Source organism: Syngnathus scovelli, chromosome 10 (genome assembly GCF_024217435.2).
Source record: "Syngnathus scovelli strain Florida chromosome 10, RoL_Ssco_1.2, whole genome shotgun sequence".
NCBI classification, from domain to species: Eukaryota; Metazoa; Chordata; class Actinopteri; order Syngnathiformes; family Syngnathidae; genus Syngnathus; species Syngnathus scovelli.
In genome coordinates, this window is record NC_090856.1 from 4,840,473 (window position 1) to 4,860,279 (window position 19,807).

At 44.0% G+C, this 19,807-nt stretch overlaps 2 protein-coding genes and 1 long non-coding RNA gene across 7 annotated transcripts in view; 2 read left to right on the forward strand and 1 right to left on the reverse strand.

Annotated features, from left to right (window-relative positions):
• Window positions 1-10,848, forward strand: atp8b3 (ATPase phospholipid transporting 8B3). Of its 3 annotated transcripts, XM_049716440.2 has the most exons (28): window positions 1-42; window positions 289-357; window positions 710-801; window positions 886-999; window positions 1,420-1,518; window positions 1,917-1,978; window positions 2,488-2,560; window positions 2,716-2,786; window positions 2,917-3,008; window positions 3,082-3,240; window positions 3,733-3,821; window positions 3,918-4,111; window positions 4,180-4,388; window positions 4,720-4,751; window positions 4,833-4,989; window positions 5,054-5,242; window positions 5,338-5,450; window positions 5,602-5,769; window positions 5,858-5,969; window positions 6,036-6,111; window positions 6,190-6,313; window positions 6,610-6,796; window positions 6,866-7,089; window positions 7,176-7,259; window positions 7,664-7,888; window positions 8,001-8,139; window positions 8,211-8,341; window positions 8,469-10,848. In XM_049716440.2, the coding sequence occupies exons 2-28, from the start codon at window positions 333-335 to the stop codon at window positions 8,514-8,516; spliced, it is 3,288 nt and encodes a 1,095-aa protein (XP_049572397.1). In that variant the 5' UTR covers window positions 1-42; window positions 289-332; the 3' UTR covers window positions 8,517-10,848. The 3 variants fall into 3 exon arrangements, with proteins under 3 accessions (XP_049572397.1, XP_049572405.1, XP_049620236.1); XM_049764279.2 differs by lacking the exon at window positions 1-42 and having other exon boundaries at window positions 199-357; XM_049716448.2 differs by lacking the exons at window positions 1-42; window positions 7,664-7,888 and having other exon boundaries at window positions 187-357.
• The window catches only part of onecut3a (one cut homeobox 3a), a 20,181-nt gene continuing 9,192 nt past the window's right edge, over window positions 8,819-19,807 (reverse strand). Inside the window, exons 2-3 of one of the 2 annotated variants that reach the window (XR_007479943.1) lie at window positions 14,951-15,745; window positions 8,819-13,248 (exon numbers count right to left, since the gene is read on the reverse strand). Coding sequence is in view for 1 of the 2 variants with exons in the window: in XM_049716556.1 (XP_049572513.1) it covers window positions 15,453-15,745 (293 nt within the window). In the remaining variant the exon portion in view is untranslated. Of the gene's footprint in view, window positions 15,746-19,807 lie in introns of both variants that reach the window. The other variant, XM_049716556.1, reaches the window with a different exon arrangement.
• LOC125965747 (uncharacterized) overlaps window positions 15,768-19,807 on the forward strand; it is a 31,496-nt gene continuing 27,456 nt past the window's right edge. The window contains exons 1-2 of one of the 2 annotated variants that reach the window (XR_007479945.2): window positions 15,768-18,285; window positions 18,628-18,689. This is a non-coding gene — a long non-coding RNA (uncharacterized lncRNA). The remainder of the gene's footprint in view (window positions 18,286-18,627; window positions 18,690-19,807) is intronic. The other variant, XR_007479944.2, reaches the window with a different exon arrangement.

Consider the following 19,807-nt stretch of genomic DNA (forward strand, 5'->3'; position numbering starts at 1 on the left):
AAAAAAAAAAAAACATAACAATGTCCCCTCCACACTGAGCAGGTAAATGTTATATTTTATCTTCTATTTTTGTTGAAGTATTTTATTTTCCCCAAGCAGAATGTGTGATGAGTGTAACTTAGTTGACCTATGCCTTGGGCCAACCTTGGGGCACTTTTGCTTTTAGAGTGTGCTGTAATTTACAAACCGGTCAGCGTAAAGTAGCGGCTGGTGGTATGTCGGCATGGTAACACGGTGTAATGAGTCACAAGATAACTGAGTCAAAAGGTGTCTTTTGTGTCCTCGCAGTACGTTCTGTGCACTTCCAGAAACAGTTTGTCGTCTTCTTCATCATGGACAAGGACAGTGCAGAGTCAGGTATGTCCTCTTTGAGCTCATGATCCAAAATTTCAAGTAGAATCCACAGGGAGCATTTAGGACAGGGTTTTTTATATTTCGGGGAATTTTTTTTTTTAAATCAGCTAAAGAAAATAGAATTATATAACATTATATATAATATAATACAATATATATTATATTATTATAGAATAATTATTGATATTTTGGAGGCTTTTGCCCTGTGGTATGTGCTCCTCAAGCAGAAAATATTTGAACAATTGCACAACATTATATGCTAGGTATTTGTTTTCAATTTATTTTGCAAACCCCCAAGTAATGGCTCACAGACCTGAGTTTGAAAATGTTAACACGTGTTGATGTTTTGTCACAGGTCTCACATGGCAGGTGAGAGCCAACCAACGTTGCTACCACAAGAAGCAGCAGAAGAAATCCTTCCTGGGCTTTCGTTGGGGGCGCTGCTCGGTGAGTGGCGTCTCGCTCCTCCAATGTGTGCTAAGATCAAAATGAGGATTTACCTAAATTTTGATTTACTGTCCTTGTTATCAGGACAACAAGATTTGCAGTCATAAGTACACGTTCTTCACCTTCATCCCGCTGACACTGTTTGAGCAGTTCCAACGCGCTGCTAATCTCTACTTCCTTTTCATGATAGCATTGCAGGTTGGTTATTTGCGATCCTCCGAGCCTGTCGCCTTCTCATTGGTCGAGTTTTCATGAAGGGCAATTAAAGGATTGCTTTGGTGCCATGGCAACCCAAAATTTAAACGAGCAGCAAAATATTTTGTCAGCCAAAAATCTGTAACCCCCTCAAAAAAACAATTTGATTGTAGTTCACTGAGTGACCTATAGTAGTAGTGAAAATCTTCTTTGTTCGGGATCTGAATTATACTGCCCCTAGTGGCCAAATTGAAATTGCGATGCTAATAATTCTTCATCCTTTCTCCGATACACTTTCTTCACATTCTGTTTAATTATTTTATTAAAGTGGATGTTTGCTTATTAGATAACACATCACGACATTTTCTCGTTGCGAATTTGTTTCATCCACATCCTCTGGTGGTTTTCTTGCGTGCCTCCCAGTGCGTCCCCATCATCGCGTCAATCCAGTGGTACGTCTCCATCATCCCGCTGCTCCTTGTTCTCTCGGTGAGAGGTGCCAAGGACCTCATCAATGACATGGTGAGACCGCCGTTCTCCCCATCGCCCCATTGACACGCTCTTAAGAGTCACCACAGAGGCCTCACAAACTCTCCTTCCTCGTCCTCATTGACCTTTCCTCATTGACGAAAACCAGTCGTCCCGGTTGCATTAATTCCCCGCCGCGATATCATTAAAGCTTTTCCCTCCTAAACGCCAGGGTGATGTTTTGCATGCGCGACTCTCTACTTAAGTGCTCGGCTGAGTTACGGCCGTTAACGGCTCACCGGCTGAAACGCTCGCTTGACCCCTCTCTATTGACTGATCATTTAACACCGGGTGTAAATCTCCGGCCCGGTGTCACCGCTCGTAATGGCGTCTTTACTTTCTACCATCCCAGTGTTATACTTTGAGTACTTCACGTGCCACCATGTTTCCAGGCGAGGAGACGCAGCGACTCGGAGGTCAACTCGCGACCGTGTGACGTGCTCATCTCCCAGAGGTGAGCGCAAAAAAACGGGAGGGGAGGGGTGAGCCTCCGGGGAACACACGCTGCCAAACAGCCCTCTAATGAAGCTCTAATGAAGTGTAAATGAGCAAAAGCCCGGATGCTCCTCCCTGAGGTGCCTGGCAAAAAAACAAAACAAGATCAAATGATCTCTCAGCATGGGCTTTTATTGTTATTTCATCATTTTAATGCAATTTAATTCAGGGAGGTGTTTGGTGGTTTAGGAGAAAGCTGTAAAGAATCGATAAACCATAAATGCTCATAGCAGCAAATAATAACTCAGATGCAGGTGTTATGGTGTTGAATAAATCTTAGGATGGGGGTGAATGCTGAGAGACAGGCATTAAACGTGAAATTAGAGACACGATTAGAAATTCAATATATTCTTTAACACTTGCGTTGTGAGATTTCATCTGTTGTGGAAGTTGAAGATTTATATGAATCCTGATTTTTTAATTTTTTTTTTATTGTGATATGAGGTGAATGATTCACTTGTGTTTCAGCTTCAGTACAGAACAGTGGAAGGATCTGTGCGTGGGAGATATCGTGCGCATCCACAAAGACCAAACCGTTCCCGTGAGCTGCTCAAATTTCAACTTGGAACATATTATTAATTATTTCATTATTTAATCGCAAAGCTTCTAATTAATTGTATTTATTTTTCCCACGCAAAATGTTTTATTTATTTTATTCTATTTATTTTATTTTATTTTTATTTATTTTATTTCCAGGCCGATATTGTGCTCCTATGCAGTTCCGAGCCACACAGTCTGTCCTATGTCGAAACGGTTGACATTGATGGGTGAGACTTTTTTATAAACATCTACTTCACAATTTTTGATGTTTTGGGGTCAGAGGTCAGCTTCAGGCTTCCTCTGTGGTGTGTGAACAAAAAGCTTCATAACGCCACGCATTATTTTGCACCCATCCAGCGAGACCAACTTGAAATGCCGACAGGCTCTCGCCGCAACGCACCACCAGTTGACGTCCGAACCCTCAGAGCGTACGCTCGCCGACTTTGACGGTGAAACGCTCGATTTTCTCACAAAAATATTTTTGTCAGGATATTTATGACGAACGAGCGATTCATTTCCCAGGCGTGGTGTTCTGCGAGGAACCCGATGACGCCATGTACTCTTTCCGAGGACAGCTACACTGGAGAGGGGAACGCTTCCTGCTGGACATCCAACACCTTCTCCTCAGGGGCACCGTGTTACGAAATACTCTGACCGCCTACGGTTTGGTCGTATATACCGGTACGATTATAGTCATTTGAAGAAATCATCAAGCCTCAAGTGATATCCAAAGTGTCCTTCAAAGGCAAATTAGATGACGTTGAATACATTATACAGCTAATTATGGCTTTGAAATGTGGGTCAGCCAATGCCGTCTTTTAAGTGATCATTGATCGGATATTACTGGACCAGGCTGGAGGTGTTCACGGATATTTCCGCCGTGACCCTCTCAGTTCTAAGCGTCAAAATCCTCCATTGGTAGCTTTTCCGTCATTTGTCTATCGATACAGCCCGATTGTGACCTCCGTTCAGACGTGTTCGACTTTCACCACTCAGGGAGAAAAATAGTGAGACATTCTTCTTTGCAGCTATGAATTTTTTTTTGGGGGAAGTCTTCCTCGTCTTCCACGCAATCGTTTCACCTCTGTGTAGCAAGGTCACCCTGCTCAAGGGCACATCAGCTGCCCGACCTTACTGAAGCACGACTCTAGCTCTCATAATTGTCCAACCCAGGTACCGACACGAAGATCCTGCGGAACTGCGGGAAACTGCGGGCAAAGAGAACTCGCTTGGAGAACAGTCTCAACAAAGCGGTGATAGGGGTGAGTGCTACAGTATAAAATAAATCCGTCCTTATTAGACTTATTTATTATCTATTATACATTTAAAGATTGATCACATGACTAAACTGTCCACAGATCGTGCTGTTTTTGCTGTCGGCCGTGCTTCTTCTGGCAGTTGGCTGTGGGGTGTTCACGAGCCGGGTCATGACCCGGACAGAATTTTTCTCTGCTCTGATTATCAACGGTGACCCGGTCTACACAGGCTTCCTGGTCTACTGGAGCTACTTCATTCTGCTCAGCCCGGCCGTGCCCATCATGCTCTACGTCACGTTAGTTGGAACTTCTGCTCTGATGCTGGCGTGGATGTCATGTTGCTGATAATTGTGTGTGTTTGCAGATTTGAGATGATCCACACGTACCACAGCAAGTTTATTAATTGGGATTTGGAGATGTATTGGGCTCAGACAGACTCCCCAGCACAGGCTCAATGCACTTCCCTGTGCGAGGAGCTGGGTCAGGTGGAATACCTGCTGAGTGACAAAACTGGAACGTTAACTCAAAATCGGTTGCTCTTCAGGCAGTGCTGCATAGCCGGCGAGATCTACGGTATAGTCAATTTTTTTTTCCCTATACTGATTTTTATTTCTCAAATAGAGGCTGTCCTTCAAGGGTGTCCAATCAAAGTACGAACATTCTTCACCTTTTTTTTCCAAATAAGCCTGGAACGGATTAATGATATTTCAATTGATTTCAATTAGGAAAGATGATTTGACATACAGGTGTTTTGTGCGAATGAATTGAACTTATATCTCAAGGCATCACTGTATTCATTTAAAAACTGTTTGCTGAAATCAAGTCGAGGATTTTTGGAGGAAATTTTGGTGGCCCTGAAGTTCATCGTTAGTGGATCACATGGTTTTATTTTTTATTCCGAAAGGTGATTCATCAACAAAGGCAGAAGATGTTGAGGTACTGTATGATCACCTCTCAATGTTCTACAACGTATAGCATGATGATAATTGTGCTTCATACAATGTGTCCTCCTTTGAGCCAATGGACCTCAGCTGGAATCCGTTCTCTTGTGGCGGGCTTTTCATGTGGGCTCCCACCCTGGTTGAGCGTCTCCGAGCGCAACCGTGTCCGACCGTCAAGCGATTCTTCACTGCTCTCAGTGTGTGTCATACTGTCATGGTCCAGTGGAAAGAAGGTGGGACCTCAATTTAATTTTTTTTTTTGTGTGGAATGTGCATTATCTCCTCATTTCCTCTCAGATGCTCCAGTTTACCAAGCAACATCTCCCGATGAGGAGACTCTCGTCGGCGCCGCCAGGGAACTAGGCTGGGTCTTCATGTCCAGAACTCGAGATAGTATAGTCGTGTCCGAGATGGGTGTCACACGTCAATATAAGGTGTTGGCGTTGCTTGACTTCACCAGCCAGAGAAGACGGATGTCGATATTGGGTGAGGGAATCGATCTCTTCATGTCTCAAGCCTGCCTCGTTTCACTGTTATTTTTGTGGTGTTACTCTCCATGGTTTGCTGGTTTTGTGATGCAGTACGAGAGCCGGAGGGGGCTTTAAAACTGTACTGTAAGGGAGCTGACATTGTGATACTGGAGAGGCTGCAGAGGCACTGTCCTCATCAGGAGAGCGTTGAACAAGCCCTGGAGGTACACATGCAACTTGACAACAACACAGTAGCTAGACTAGTCTTTATCTTTAGACTTGGTGAAGCAGCATGTGGCTAAATTTCCCAAGGCAGTTCTCTGAGTTCTGGGAGTCATACTGATAGCTTTGAGTGTTTTTTTTTTTTTTCCCTAGCTGTTTTCCCAGGCTTGTCTGAGGACCTTGTGCATTGCCGTTCGATCGGTTTCTGAGACCTCATGGGAGCAGTGGAGTCAAACTCTGACTCGGGCTGCTGCCATGCCGACCTTTGACCGGAACGCCCTGCTAGAGAGGGTTTATGATGAGATGGAGCGAGATCTCCTGGTGGGCTCGCTATGAAATATTTCAAAGTTTTTAATGCAGTTTAAATAATGAGTTTCTATGACATAAAGCTAAAATTTATCATCCTTAGCTTTTAGGGGTGACAGCCATCGAGGACCGACTCCAGGAAGGCGTCCCTGAGACCATTTCTCTCGTTAAACAGGCTGGGATTAAAGTATGGGTGCTTACAGGGGACAAAAAAGGTATGCCAAGTATGAAAAACGCTTTGCAGAAGCAGCCTGTATCTCCACTTTGTTTCTACTCTCAAGAGACGGCAGTCAACATTGGATATGCGTGTAAACTACTGGATCCTGACACGAAATTACTGGAGTGGCAGGAGTTGAGGTCAACCGTGATGAGAATAAAGATAAAAGTGGGAACATGAATTCATCGTATTACTGACTTTGTGTGTTTGACTCACAGACAGATCCTCCAATCGCCTGACCCTGGAGGCCATTTCCAGAAAATCAGACAGACAGATTTGTGGGCTGTTGAAAAGGATAAAGCTGGAGTACAGACTGCTGTGGTCCTGACTGGTCCTGAGCTGGTAAAGATGAATAATTCATCTCCATCTACACCACCACCATAAATAACACGACTAAAATTTTAGCTAACAACACAAAAAATGATGAAAAAAATTGCAAGTTGGGGCACTGTGTAATTTAAAAATCAGTTGACTGATGAAAGAGCCTTGTGGGACACCACGAGTGAATCTCTGTTTACAATGGAGACTATTTGAAAAACTGTTGGAGGCCATAAATATAAAACATTCATTCACGAAATCCAATCACCTCAAAATGCCGTACATTATCTTTGGACCACCTGAATTGTGTTTCTCTACAGACAGAGTTTGAGCAGAGACCAGAATGGGGTGCCAAGTTCATGAGCTTAGCCCAACAGTGTCAGACGGTGTTGTGTTGCCGGGTAACACCTGGACAGAAGGCAGATATTGTTACTTTGGTCAAGAAGCACACAAGCTCCATCACGCTGTCCATCGGAGATGGCGCCAATGATGTAAACATGATCAAGAGTGAGTGAACGATGCAGAACAAGATTTTAAAGATTCTTTTACCAAGTCTTGAATTTATATCCATTTTAGCGGCTCATGTCGGCGTGGGACTGGCAGGAGTGGAGGGAGGTCAAGCCGTACAGAACGCGGACTTTTCATTGTCGCGTTTCAGATACCTGCAAAGGCTCCTGCTGGTCCACGGGCGCTGGTCCTATCGACGCATCTCCCTGTTCCTGCGCTACTTCCTGTTCAAGACCTGTAGCTTTGCCTTGGTGCACTTGTGGTTTGGGATCTTCAACGGCTACAGTGCTCAGGTAGGATGTTCAGTAAAATCAAAAGGAATTATTGAAGAAGCATTTTTGAGTGCTAATATAAAATAATTTATATTTCTGTCTTGCAGTCTATGTATGAGACATGGTTCATTGCCTTATATACAACTTTCTACACATCATCCCAGATTTTGTTTGTGGCCTTCTTTGAAAAGGTGAAAGCTACATTTTGCGTTTGGGGCTAATTCCCTCCAATCCTCGTGCACCTGAAAATAAATTCAAGACACTCCACCTTTACGATTTAAAAAAAAAAATCAAAAATTGGTCATTTCTCTTGGGCAACCTTAGTGTTGAATGTACAAAGGTTATTTTGCTGGTTAATGATGCTGTTTTGGTAGCACATTGTTAGGTCAAAAAAGTTAAATCAACAGAGATTAGGAAGGTTAATTTGCAGCTAAACGGTGGATGGGTTATATGAAATCAACTCCTGGTAGTACACTATTTGCATTATGGATTAACCTTTCTGGCCTTTTCGATTTCAATTAACTGTGCTATGATGACTTTATGATAAAAAAATTTATTCCACATACCACAAAGGTACGTCTATGTTGCATTTTAGGATGTAAGTGCCGAGACCAGCCTAATGTGGCCCGAGTTGTACAAGTGTGGACAGAAGCAGGAGCTTTCCAAACCCCTGGTTTTGTTTACCTCGCTATTTTACGCCCTCTACACTTCGTTTGTTCTCTTCTTCATTCCGTGCGGAGTCTACTACAACACTGCCGTCGACTACCAGACCATGGCGGTCACTGTGTCCATGGCAGCCGTATTTACTGCCACGATAGAGGTCAGGGTTTTTTTTTTTCGGGGAAAGTTAAATCGCACACAAATAATCGAACACCAGTATTGTCATTTTGCCAGACCTAATCTCAAACTGACATTGGTTGTCTTCCATCAAGATTGTGTTGGTGACTAGAAACTGGACAAAGTTCAACGTAGGATCCGTGTGTCTTTCTTTGCTGCTCTACTTCATCTGCTCCAGAATCACACACAGCAAGTTTTTGTTCCAGAGAGCACCGGCTGATTATTTATTTTACGGTACAATTTTTTTAAAATTAATTTAAAAGGTGGAGAATTGCTTGAATATATATCATGTGGGTTTTTTTCAGGTGCATCTGATGAGGCGTTTGCAGATCCAGTTGTGTGGCTCACAGCTCTGCTTACTGCCTTGACAGCTGTGTTGCCTTCAATGACTTCCCTGGCCCTTAGTGTCATCCGAACTGCCCACAACAATCACAAGGTGAGACTCATTTCAGAGTGAGTGCAAGAAAAAGCCAACCTATACATCTACTTAATTAACTTTTCAAAAAAAAATATTAAATTATGATTATATTTTCATGATGAGTCTTTACATGGATGTGCTGCAGGTACACATCATGTGCCATCAGCCAGTGGAAATGAGGTCACACACTTAAAGGACGTGGTCTTTTTGCCGTTCCTCATTTGCTGCCGCTAAAGAAGCTAACCGAAGCAGAGTCGTAGATTTTGGCCGTGAAGGAACAATACAGAGGTGGACCTCAACCACATCATGAAGAAACTGAGAATTTCCAAATTGGTAACATGGTAGAACAGTTTTAGATCATTTCCTGTTGAGCACGCACTCGTATTTAATTTTTTTTAATTAACTGTAGCGTTTATGTATAATGAATTCATATATATACACACCTAATGATTAAAACTGTTGACAATTAAGCACAAAAATAATGATGTCAAGGCCCATGTTTTACAATTGTTTTATTTTCTTAATTTATTTCAAAACACGCAAATTTACCCATATTATCCTTTTTAAGATGTCGTTTTTCGGTAACAGTTATTTCCCTCTTCAAAGTCTCAACAAGAATGAAACTTTCAAAAAAACCAAATCCCCCCCCACCCACCACCATACACACACTCACAAAAAAAAATCCTTCACAGGCTCTCCGGCTTCTGCAGTGGGAGGCGGGGCAAAAGAGGCTCTCTGAACGTGGGCGTGTCCCTCGTGTACTTAATGCGTATGTGTGTGTGTATGTACGAGATGGAATGGTCCACTTATAGTATATCACACGACCCGTAGAGCAGCGTGGAACATTGTCTTCTCAGTTTGCTCGCCCGATTGTCGTACCTCTGATTTCATCTTTGGTTTCAAAAGGCAGACGTTGCCCTCTGTGTGTGTGTGTCTGTCAGTGCAATACAAGCCACCATCTCCAGACCACATTGTAAACGTACGTACGCCATGTTTGCGTTGATTGTGTGTAGTGGCCCTTCCTTGGCCCTTTTTGGGGGGGGTCGCAAAGACAGTCGCGGGACTCCATTTTGTGTCAGTGGCAGTTTTGTGTGACATCAGTGCATGGCCCCCTCCCCATGCGGCCACTCGCTACGTTAACCCTGAGTGGCATGGGGGTGCTCTGCTGCCCGTTGTGGTTGGATGGTAGGGGGAAATGTTAGGGGGGGGGGTGAGGGTTCTACACTCTGACCCAGCAGCAACGATTAAGATTGGGTGGGGTCAGGTGATTGCATAGTTCTGTGTGCAAAAGCCACCAACCGTAGCTTTTTTTTTCTTCACGTCATTTTTTTTTTCCCATCAGCAGGACGTAAGTGGTGGGTGATAAGATGTATGGTCTTTGCACCACAGCACAACGCTGTGAGTGTGGGAGGGGCGGATTCCCCCCCCCCCTCCCTTCTCTTATTTCTAGCATTTAGCTTAAATGATGGCATGTCGAGGGAAGATGTCACCGGGTGTTTGGCAGTAGGACACAAGCAGCACGTCGTGACCCAGAAAGCCTCTTTTCCCCGTGATTTTATTCAGTCCTTGCCCTCCCCCTTTTGTCCTCCCCCACTGGCCTGCCCCTCTCTCTCTACCTTTTTTTTCCTTTTGTTTTGAAACTGATTGTCTTCTACCATCACAAAGACACTTGGTTCTGATTGATTAACAGGTAACAGAAGAGGGAGAGCACAGTGTGACTGGGGGGCATCCTCGTCGGCGGGCCCCCCCCTCCCCCTCGTATCCCGTCGGCTGAGCGACCAATCCCGTAGAAGCGGAATGACATGCACGTGTTAGACAGTAAATGCCGAGGTCGCCGCGGCCACGGGATTGCTCGCCCGCCCGCCCGCCGTGGGTCGGCCGTCGCTTGTTTTTGGTCAAGAAGTGGTTTTGGCATGACAGATATTGCAACCCAGAGTTAAAAGAACATGAGAAACACTTGGTCGTCACAAAAATACACACTCGTACACCGATTGAAGAGAAGCACGCGGACAGACGTTGAGGTGAGCGCAAGGTCGGCTCGGGCCTGTGTGCGTCCCTCTGATTAACTCCAAGTGAACAGCCCTGTCTTTGGAAAAGCAAGACGCACATTTAGGCAGGACCCGAGCCGGACCAGCGCCAAAAGCTGAGGAATGAATGCTATTGATTGGGAGGAGAAGAGTTTGACCTCCCCCAGCGCACACTGCCCCCTACTGTCTGGAGTTATATACATCAAAGAAACATGGGAGGGGGGGAGCTCGGGGGGGAAGAAGGGTTGCAACAACACATGCACACAACCAGGGACGGAAAGTCTAAAAACAAAGACCTCCTCCAATGCTAAAAACCCTAATCCTCCATTTTTGTTATTTTTTTTCTTTTCTTTTTTTTTCTTTTTTGTAGCTAACCAAAATATTCCCACCCGCTCCCATGTCGTTCCTTTTTTCCTCCTCCCACACAAAATCACAGGTCATTCCTGTTGGTTTCTATACAGTTATACAATATCCATGCACAAAAAGGAACAGAAAAAGCACACCTTTTTAATAAAAGGTGTCGGTCTTCGTTATTCGAAGAACATCAGGAGCATTTGAACACACCCGCAAAAGTAATTCCACCCTAACTTGAGAGGAAAGACAACAAGGGACAGAAGAAAGCTAACAATAGTAAAATATTTTCCTTTGGTTTATCGGTTCTGGTTTGCGATAGATGCTTTTCATGCGTATGGCAGACCACGTTTGCTTTGTCTTCCTGGACTGAGCTCATTATTTGCACTAAAAAAAAAAAAATAAGACAAATTAACGACCAATTGACTTTGCAATTGTTTTAAATACAATCACTGGCGGAGCTAGGATTTTTTTTTTCCCCTTATGGGGTGGCCAGGGGGTTTGCAAAATATCAAAACATTTTATAAATCCCAAAAATTATTCAGAAAAATCCGGAAAATGTCTAATGTAATTTCCAATGGGTTATGTAAAAAAAAAAAAAATCCTGGAAAAATTGGAAAATACCCAAAAGTATATTATCTGGCCTGGCATCTCTTTCATATAACCCCACCCCCTCTATTTGCACCAGTGTTTACAATTGTAGTCTTTCAAAATAAAGCATAGCATGCGTATTGTTAAAATTTTAGAAAAATACTGAAAATTGTGGCGCGATGGATTTTCCAATTGTATTGATCTGTATTGCCAAGAAACATTGTTACAACAAAGAAATAGTCTACCAAACAAATTTCCTTCCTTTATGATTGAAGACGGAGGAAGCACAAGTGGTCTGACATCACGCAAAAAAAGCTTCTATAAATGCCCAATCTTGTTTCTTTTCATCGCAATGTTCTGCTTTGTAACAGGAAGTCAACATCTGTCTTGTCTTCTGTCTCTTTTGTGGCCCTTCACAGATTCCACACATTCACCGTGTCTTTTCCTTTTATGAAAAACAAGTACATGCCGTAGCAAAAACAGCAAACGTACGAGGAGAAAATGAGCAAAACAAATGTTCTTTTTTTTTTTTAACAGTATAAAGCTTCAAGTCACAAGTTTCAAAACTAACTATCATAGTGTCATAGTTTCATAATCATCGTTTATCATTAGCAGTATTATTTTCAGTTTTTAAATTACATAAAGTTTACATGAAAGGTTTTTGAGGTATTTCAGAATTAATTGTCAAACACACACCTACCGGCTCTTAACGCTCGCCGGGGGGGGAGGGGGGGGCAGGAATGGATGGACAAGGTTAAAGGGGGGGGAGGAGAGGTTGTTTTTGTGAGTCTTCCACACTTTTAACAGTGCAGCCTCTGTGCTTGCACGAGTGGAGTGAGATGATGAGCTAAGATAACACCAAGTACAAAAAAGCCCTCTGGGCGCCCGGCACCTCTTGCCTCTTTTTTTTTTTTTTTTTTTTTTTGCCTCCCTCTGTCTCTGTTACACAAAAATATCTCTGATGCGAGAGAGGCAAAAACAAACAAACAAAAAAAACACTGGAAAAAAAAAAAAAAAAGGCGGTGGAGCACACCGGGCGGGCTGCGGGCTTAAAAACACAAAAGTGTGTGACAAATGAAGCTAACTGGACTGACGTAAATAGCGTATAGAGATTGTTTCATAGACTTTCTACATGATAAAGTGCTTGTATTGTAGTGTATCAAGATGGAAAGTCAATATGGGAGAAAATGCTGACACAGCTGGTGTCCCTCTCTCCCCCCTCCCCCTTTACTGTCCATCCAATTATGGGTGCATTGTTTAGGGGGGATGGGGGGGGGGGGGGTTGGCGTGCTACCCTCCTATGTGTGTGTGTGTTGTCTGTATTTGCGTGTCCAGTGCAGTCCCACCCGTGGTTGAAGGGAAAAGGCACTCAACTCTGTCCTGCAAAATGGCCGCCTCCTTCTTTGTGGCCAACTGCAGTCTGACTGCGCTGTGTGTTTTGTGTGTTTGGGTGCCCCCCCAGGCAGTTTGGGAACGGTAGGCTGCAGTATCTTTGGTATTAGTGGCGGTTTCACAAACCACTCAGCTTAGTGAGGTAGCCATCATTGGTTTTCTCACTACAAACATTTTTGTCAGCCGAAAACACTCGAGCTGATTCGTCGCTTATTAAACCCCCCCCCTCCCATTTTTTTTTTTTTGGTACCACCCCCTTGTAGCTTGTCCTTTTTTGTAGCGGCCTTAACTCACTGCTTACAGCAAGGTGAAGTTAAGTGTGTTCAACTCCCACGTACAAGCTCTGCACTACTCTGACTACATTGTTGGAAATGCTACACTTGCATCTTAAGACCGTACGCTGAAAAGTCTCGACCTTTAAAACACACACGCGCACACACGCTCCCCCCCCCTCCCCTTCAAAGGTCATTTTTCTTCGTCCCTTCATCAAGAAAGTTCTGACATAAAGATGCCAACACAAAAAATGTAATTCCTCCTGTTTCCTTGTGTCTTCTCAGAGTCCATCTGAATGCCAAAATAAAAGACAACAAATGTCATTCATTAGCAACATCACTCTTTGAGAAAGTCCTACTTTTTTTTGTTTTGGATTTATCAACAAGGTGCCTTCCTTTATGCACAAAAAGAGCAGAATAGTAACAAGAACTAGAAACTTGGTACTAATTGAATACCCGCATCGTTGTAGAGAGAAAATGGTGAAGGGGAGGTAGAAAGCCAAACAATGACCGAGTTTCGGGACTATTTGCGACAGCTCGCTCGTGTGTATTGTCTTTTGAGGTTTGCCTTTCTATCCTAATTTTAAGAAGAAAAAAAACAAATTATTGTTGATTGCTATGACGCACACGTATCTCTCGTCACCAGCGTGTGTGAGTCAACTACCGTGTTGTCTGATTGGAATTAAGGCAGTCAAACGTTGGCACAAAAATTATTGGAGCAGGTTTGACAGCTTGAGTGTTGGCTACAGCTAACCCATTTGTGTGTGTGTGCGGGCGAGTGTGTGTGTGGTTTGGCGATATGGCCTGGAACTAACTATATTAGTGTTTAAGCCCCACTGAAAAGAAAAATCTAATATTATGAGAATAGCTGTAATCTTACAAGGTTTGTAATTTTGTATGGAAATTATTTTCAAAACATTTTGATATGATTTATGAAAGAAAATCGGCTGTTTACATCCCCATTAGATGCCTCACAAGAAAATCAAGGAATCAACCAATCAGAGACAGAAGTCGTGCAATCACGCACACTCATCGTGGCCATTGCTGACCTTTGACCTTGTTAACCCCGAAACATTGTTGTTTGGCTCTGATTGGTTGTTTTTCCTCGGGCACGGTGGATATGCCTTTTTTTTTTCACAGATCAGAATAAAGTTTTCCAAGTCAAAGTAAAGAATTTCCGAGGAGCTAGTAGATAAAATTGCCTACTGCTTTGTCGGCATTCTTCGATTTGGACTTCGTGTGTTATCGTGATGTTTTCCTTTCAGTGTTGCCCAAATACTTTGAATGGAACAACAACAAAGCTTCCAAAATTAAATCCCTAACCGCCGCTGCACCTGTTTTTGTGTTTTGTATCTTTCCCACTGTTTGTTTGTAAAGCTTTGGAACTTTTTGGTCTTTGCTTGATCCCTGCGATTCTCCGATTGGGTTTGAACACCCCCCCCCTCCCCTCCCTCTTTTCCGGCTTTGGATGAGGAGCAACAATAGGCTAATGGCCGCTTATTGATTAATGTGTTGTGCCTCTCTCGTCTACGCTTTGGCCGGCAGGGCGCACTGTGGCTCTGCTCGAAGTGTGCTGCTGCTTTTGTGTCGCCATCTCCACTGGGGGCTCCTTTTACTCTCCCTATAGAAACCGGACGGATGCCCAAGCGTGTTTTTATCGCTTAGTCGTCGCTTTCCGGCTTATTGATCAGAATGGGGGGGGACCTGGTGGAACAAAGAGCTTGTCTGAGACGTGTCGCCAGGCCTCTCCCCCCCGGTTGAGGTCAAAGAACTCAGGCTTTACAATGGCAGGCCCTCCAACATCTGTGCAAAAAAATATAGACCTGGGCCGGGAAGACCTGCCGCCGAGCGTCTTCGTTTTCACCTTGAGGGAGAGGTCGAGGCCCCGCTCGCTCTGTCGGCATTGATTCATTTTTTTTTCTTTTTTCAATTCATTAGTTGGCCGTGTGATCAGCCGGAGCTGCTTTGTGAGATGGCCGACCATCGGGGAATACCTTTAGGCGAAAGATGAGAGGTGGGGGAGGTACTGTCGAGGCGAGGGAGCTGGAAAGCCTGTACGTGGTTTGCGTGTGGCGCTCGGAGAGTAAGGCTGTGTGCTGTTGTGTTCGATTTATTGCCGTTCTTTCGTAGAGGGGTGACGTAGGGGCGTGGGGGGGCAGAAAGTCAGGATCGGCGGCTACGTCGGTTGTGCCCAATACCGTCCAACAAATAAAAAAAATCTTTGGTGTCTCTTACTTTGATGCCCTAAAGATGATTTCCAAAAAAGACTCAGAATTAATGATTGTCCTTATGTGACTAATACAGAGCGGACCTGACCTCAACTTTTTCCCCCCCGATTTAGAGCTTGACGTTTTTGACCGACAAAAAAGATGATTGCATGGCACAAAGGATTTTTTTTTTGTGGGGCGAGGACTTATTTGGACGGTCCATAGATTCATTTGCTACGCCTGCTCGCCCAGGCCTGGATTGCCCTCCTCCCCCTCCCTCCTCCTTCTCTCAGGCCTTGGAGAAGTTGGTGGCAGAGGTGCCCGGCTGACCGGGGCTGGTGCCGTGGTCGTCGTGCCAACGGTCCACGCAGCGGCGCCGGGCGTTCATGAAGAAGTTGCTGACGGTGCTGAGCTCCAGGCCCAGCTGCTGGGAGATGGTGATCTGCATTTCCTTGGATGGCCGCTTGTTCTCTTTGAAGATGGCGATGAGCGTGCGCCGTTGCAGGTCCGTGAAGACCAGCCGCTGCTTCTTGGGAGCGGTGTTGCGGTCTTTGTGTTGCTCCTGTTCTTTGCGCTTGCAGGCTTGGCGTGGATGGCAGCAGTGGGAGGGATGGGGATGAAAGTGGGAGGCAGAGAGGGGGAAAAACAAAAAACAAGGTAAGTACGTATACAAAAGTTCGAGATTGCTACATAATGAAATTTTTAAATCTTTTACGTCATCATCTAACTTCTGACTGTATTATGATATGAAAAAAAAAAAGCTCCAGAATGTGTCCTGAGCCAAACTTTTGCTGCTTGGTAGCAACACCGCTCGTAAAGTAAGTAGTCCATCCACCACTGAGATGAGCTTCTCCAACTCTGCTCTTATCGCCTATAAAAGTTGATTTAAAGCAAATCCATGTGCCCTGCCCAGTGGGAATATTCCTTCCATCCTGCCGAGTGCAGACGGGGAGCCAGCCTGCGGTTAAGGGGGAGAACGTTGGGTGAGTTAAAGAGAGTGGGGGGGGGGGTCTTCTTCTTTGATTCAAAATTAATGCAGTTTGAGTCACGGCGGGAGACCCGAGTTAGCTTTGGACAAAAGTAAGCATTTTGGGCTTTAAAATGAGGTCTTAGAAAAGATTGTAGAAGTGGATGGAGGAGATTTTGTGTGTTTTTCCAGCTATGGAGAGTAGGAAGGGAGGGAGGGAGGGACGAAAAGGGGCTGGCTAACGGAGGAGAAAAGCAAGATATTGACCGACTTTGCTGTAGAAACCGGCGGCGGGGTGGGAGGGGCTCTCTCTGCTGGGACTGAGGTCAGACTATCCCCCGCTACCCACCCCGAGCAGGTCTACAGTCTGCTACTTCAAACGGAGCCCACTGGAGCCCACTCGACTGGGCTCTGAGAGGGTATTTATAACGCAACCTCCCACCCCACCCCCTAAACACAAACACTTGAGACTGGCTCCTCTTCCCGTACATGGAGCACATTTCAAAACACTCATTTGATGCTTGGGAGCCAGGCCAGAAAGCAGAGAAGCCAGGGATTAATAGTTAATAGAGTGGTGCATTATGGGTAGGGATGGGGGTGAGGGAGCAGACAGGTGTACGAATGGTGAGCAGGAATTTGAGGGCGCCACCGGTCCCCCACCGACCCAGGGATCGAAGCTGGCCTAATCGGACTGCGCGTCCTAATTCGGCTTCCCTGCTGTCCCGGTTAAAACGCAAAATTGGAGCGAGGAGGTAGAATGAAAGAAAACGATGTCATCCACGTGTGGTCTCCACCTGCCGCCATTGTTTGAATATAGCCTTCGATCACCTAAAAAGACGGAATGTGTTCAGCTTGTATGCAGGCTGGATTGTGTGTGTGTGTTTTTGGTGAGGGGGGGCGTGATTGTGCTGAAGTGGCTAGTCAAGCAGTGGTGCTGTGTGTCTAATTACAGTGGAACAGAGCCCATTGATCCGCAATTGCAGTCCAATCTGTTTACTACGGAAGTCTAACCTGCACACTGGCCCATCCATCATATTCACGTTTCACATTGACATTGCAGCTATGTATTTATATCAGTGTACACACGCTCATGCACCACTTCATTAGGTACCCCCTGAACCATTACCAAACACGCTGTGTCAAATTTACCCACCCGTTTAAATTGAACAACGTTTTTATTTATGTTACTTTGTAGTGGTGTGTATCCGCTGCAAATCATTAAAACGGGTAACAAAGATTGTACATTTTCTCATCTGCTGTAGCTTCAATTTTTCCTCTGGGATCAACAAAGGAGCATTTTCACTTATACGGAGAGTATTTCTAATGTTCTTACCCCCCAATAGAGCAACAAAAGTTTACACACCCCTGTTCATATGCCAGGTTCTAGTAACAATAGAAAAATGTACGCATGTAGATATAGATATGTATAAAATGTTGAATATATGCCGTGTCAAAACAATCTTTATCCGTAATGACAAATCATCTCACTGCAACATCATTACTACATTTCTACAGCACTTCAAACTAATTTATAATAACGATAAAGCACCTCATTATGATGGATGGATCGGCAAATTCCTTTCTAAGTCTTATATCAACAACTTCGGACTATAGGTAGGGAATCAATCACAGGGGAAGTCACGAGAGCCACGGTATCATGTGACAGCGATTGTGCAATATAGTGGAAGAAAAACAAGCGCCTATGATGCATCACTGAACAAGGGCAGAAAATCAAACAGGTTGTATTCATTGGTGGTTATACATTTTTAAAAATATTTAAATAAAAATCTCTTGCATTTCTGTAAATGTTTCTGATATTACTTCAGTAATTTATACCATGGTGTAAATACTGGGGAGGACTTCCTATTGTAAATTGTGCAAAAAAAAAAAAAAAAGGAATTTTACTGAGCAAAGGAATGCAGTATACAAGGTCTTCAACTCACACGGAAGGCGTCCCACTTTTCCGGAACACCTGAATTGCTTCATCATCGCAAATATACTATAAGTTTGCTTTGAATGTTGTCATACCTCCAACCACTAGGGGGCAATGCTTTCAATGTTTATTTTACTACCTGAGCAATAAGTGGGCGGGTTTAAACTGGAGCGTACAGGTGTCACTGATTAGGGAAGCAAACAATTTTCAACGAGCACCTTTGTAAGTTTTTTGTTGTGAATTTTGTTTATAGATAACAAACAAGTTGCACCGTTTGATGAAATAAAATGTTAATCATTATTGCAATTAATAGTTCTGTTGGGTTTCTTTCACGCTGAGTACAAAAAGGCAAAATTAGAGTTACTAAACGTGTGGTGGACACTGAAATATTTCTGTTTTTTCTACTTGTATGAGAATCTGTATTATAATAATTGATTAGTTTTTTTTTCAAATATTTCCCTGCACCCTGCCTTCTCTCAATAACATTTATCTACTGTCAATATTATCAATGTAGATTTACATCCTTTTCAATATTCATTCTCACGCTTCTTTCACTCTCTTTAGTTGAAGCAGTTTTGAGTTGACCCGAAAGACCTCTTTCCACATGCTCCACCCAACTATATCAGGTATGCGTGTACATTATGTCAAATGTGGTTTGCACGTGTATTTTCATGCAAGAGCACATTATCTGATTGAAGTAAAATCATACTATTTCAGAATCTGTTAAAAAAAAAAAATCAATGAAATACCATTCACCCTTTCAGCCACCCGGTGTCGCTCTCGCAGCGGCCCTACTTTTGCAACAGGGGGGCGCAGCGGTGCACTGCTTTTGCTACAGGCGCTGGATTTACTAATCAATATCGATCGATCCGGTGAGGAAGGGGGCCCTGATTACTGAACCAAGCTCGGCGTAGAATAGGGGGTGGGATAAAAATCGATCATTGCAGCTTTTAGAGCTCCAGTGGGCACCACCGAGCGGGGGCGGACGTGCACAAAGAAGCAGCCGGGACAAGGGCGCGCTTTTGCGGCGTTGCAATGCTCCCCGCTGCTCCTCAGCTCCAGGGGGACTTGTCAGAGAAAGCGCTTTATCCCTCGGGCAACATGTTTTTGCACAATACATTTACTTTTATAACTCGACATCATGCATGGTGAGCGGTGGAGTCCTGCAGGAATCGCCTTCAAACGATACTCGTGATAATATTGCTTATAATTTAGCCCTATTATCCCCCCACATCGCAACCATGGCATTAATATTCCACTTTCCAGTGACAAACCAAGCGAGGTTAAGAGAAAGGCACATGGCTGTTCAATAATCGATCGATGGATTCGTGAATAATTCGTGTGTGAAATTCACTTGGTCCAATTAATTATGGCCCGGAGGAGGAGTGGGTGGAGATTCATGGTGAGCAAGAGAGCCCAGGAAATGGTGGAAAACAATCGCGTATGGAAGTAAAATCTGCCAAGAAGTCATAACACGCATGCGTAATGGGCACGTGCTTGTAATCTTAATTTACATTTGTGCATTAGTTCTTAATCATTAGAAGCAAAGCATATAAAGTGATTAAATAAGAAAATAAATAAAAACAAACGTTTGTAAAATATTAAATGTAAATGTTAAATACAACTGAATTTAGTCGGTAGTGCTTCTTTTGAATACCACTCTTTGAGAATCCATGTTACCATGGTTACTGAAATTGTATCATATAACCAGATCTGTCCAAGCCATACTGCGCATGCGTACATT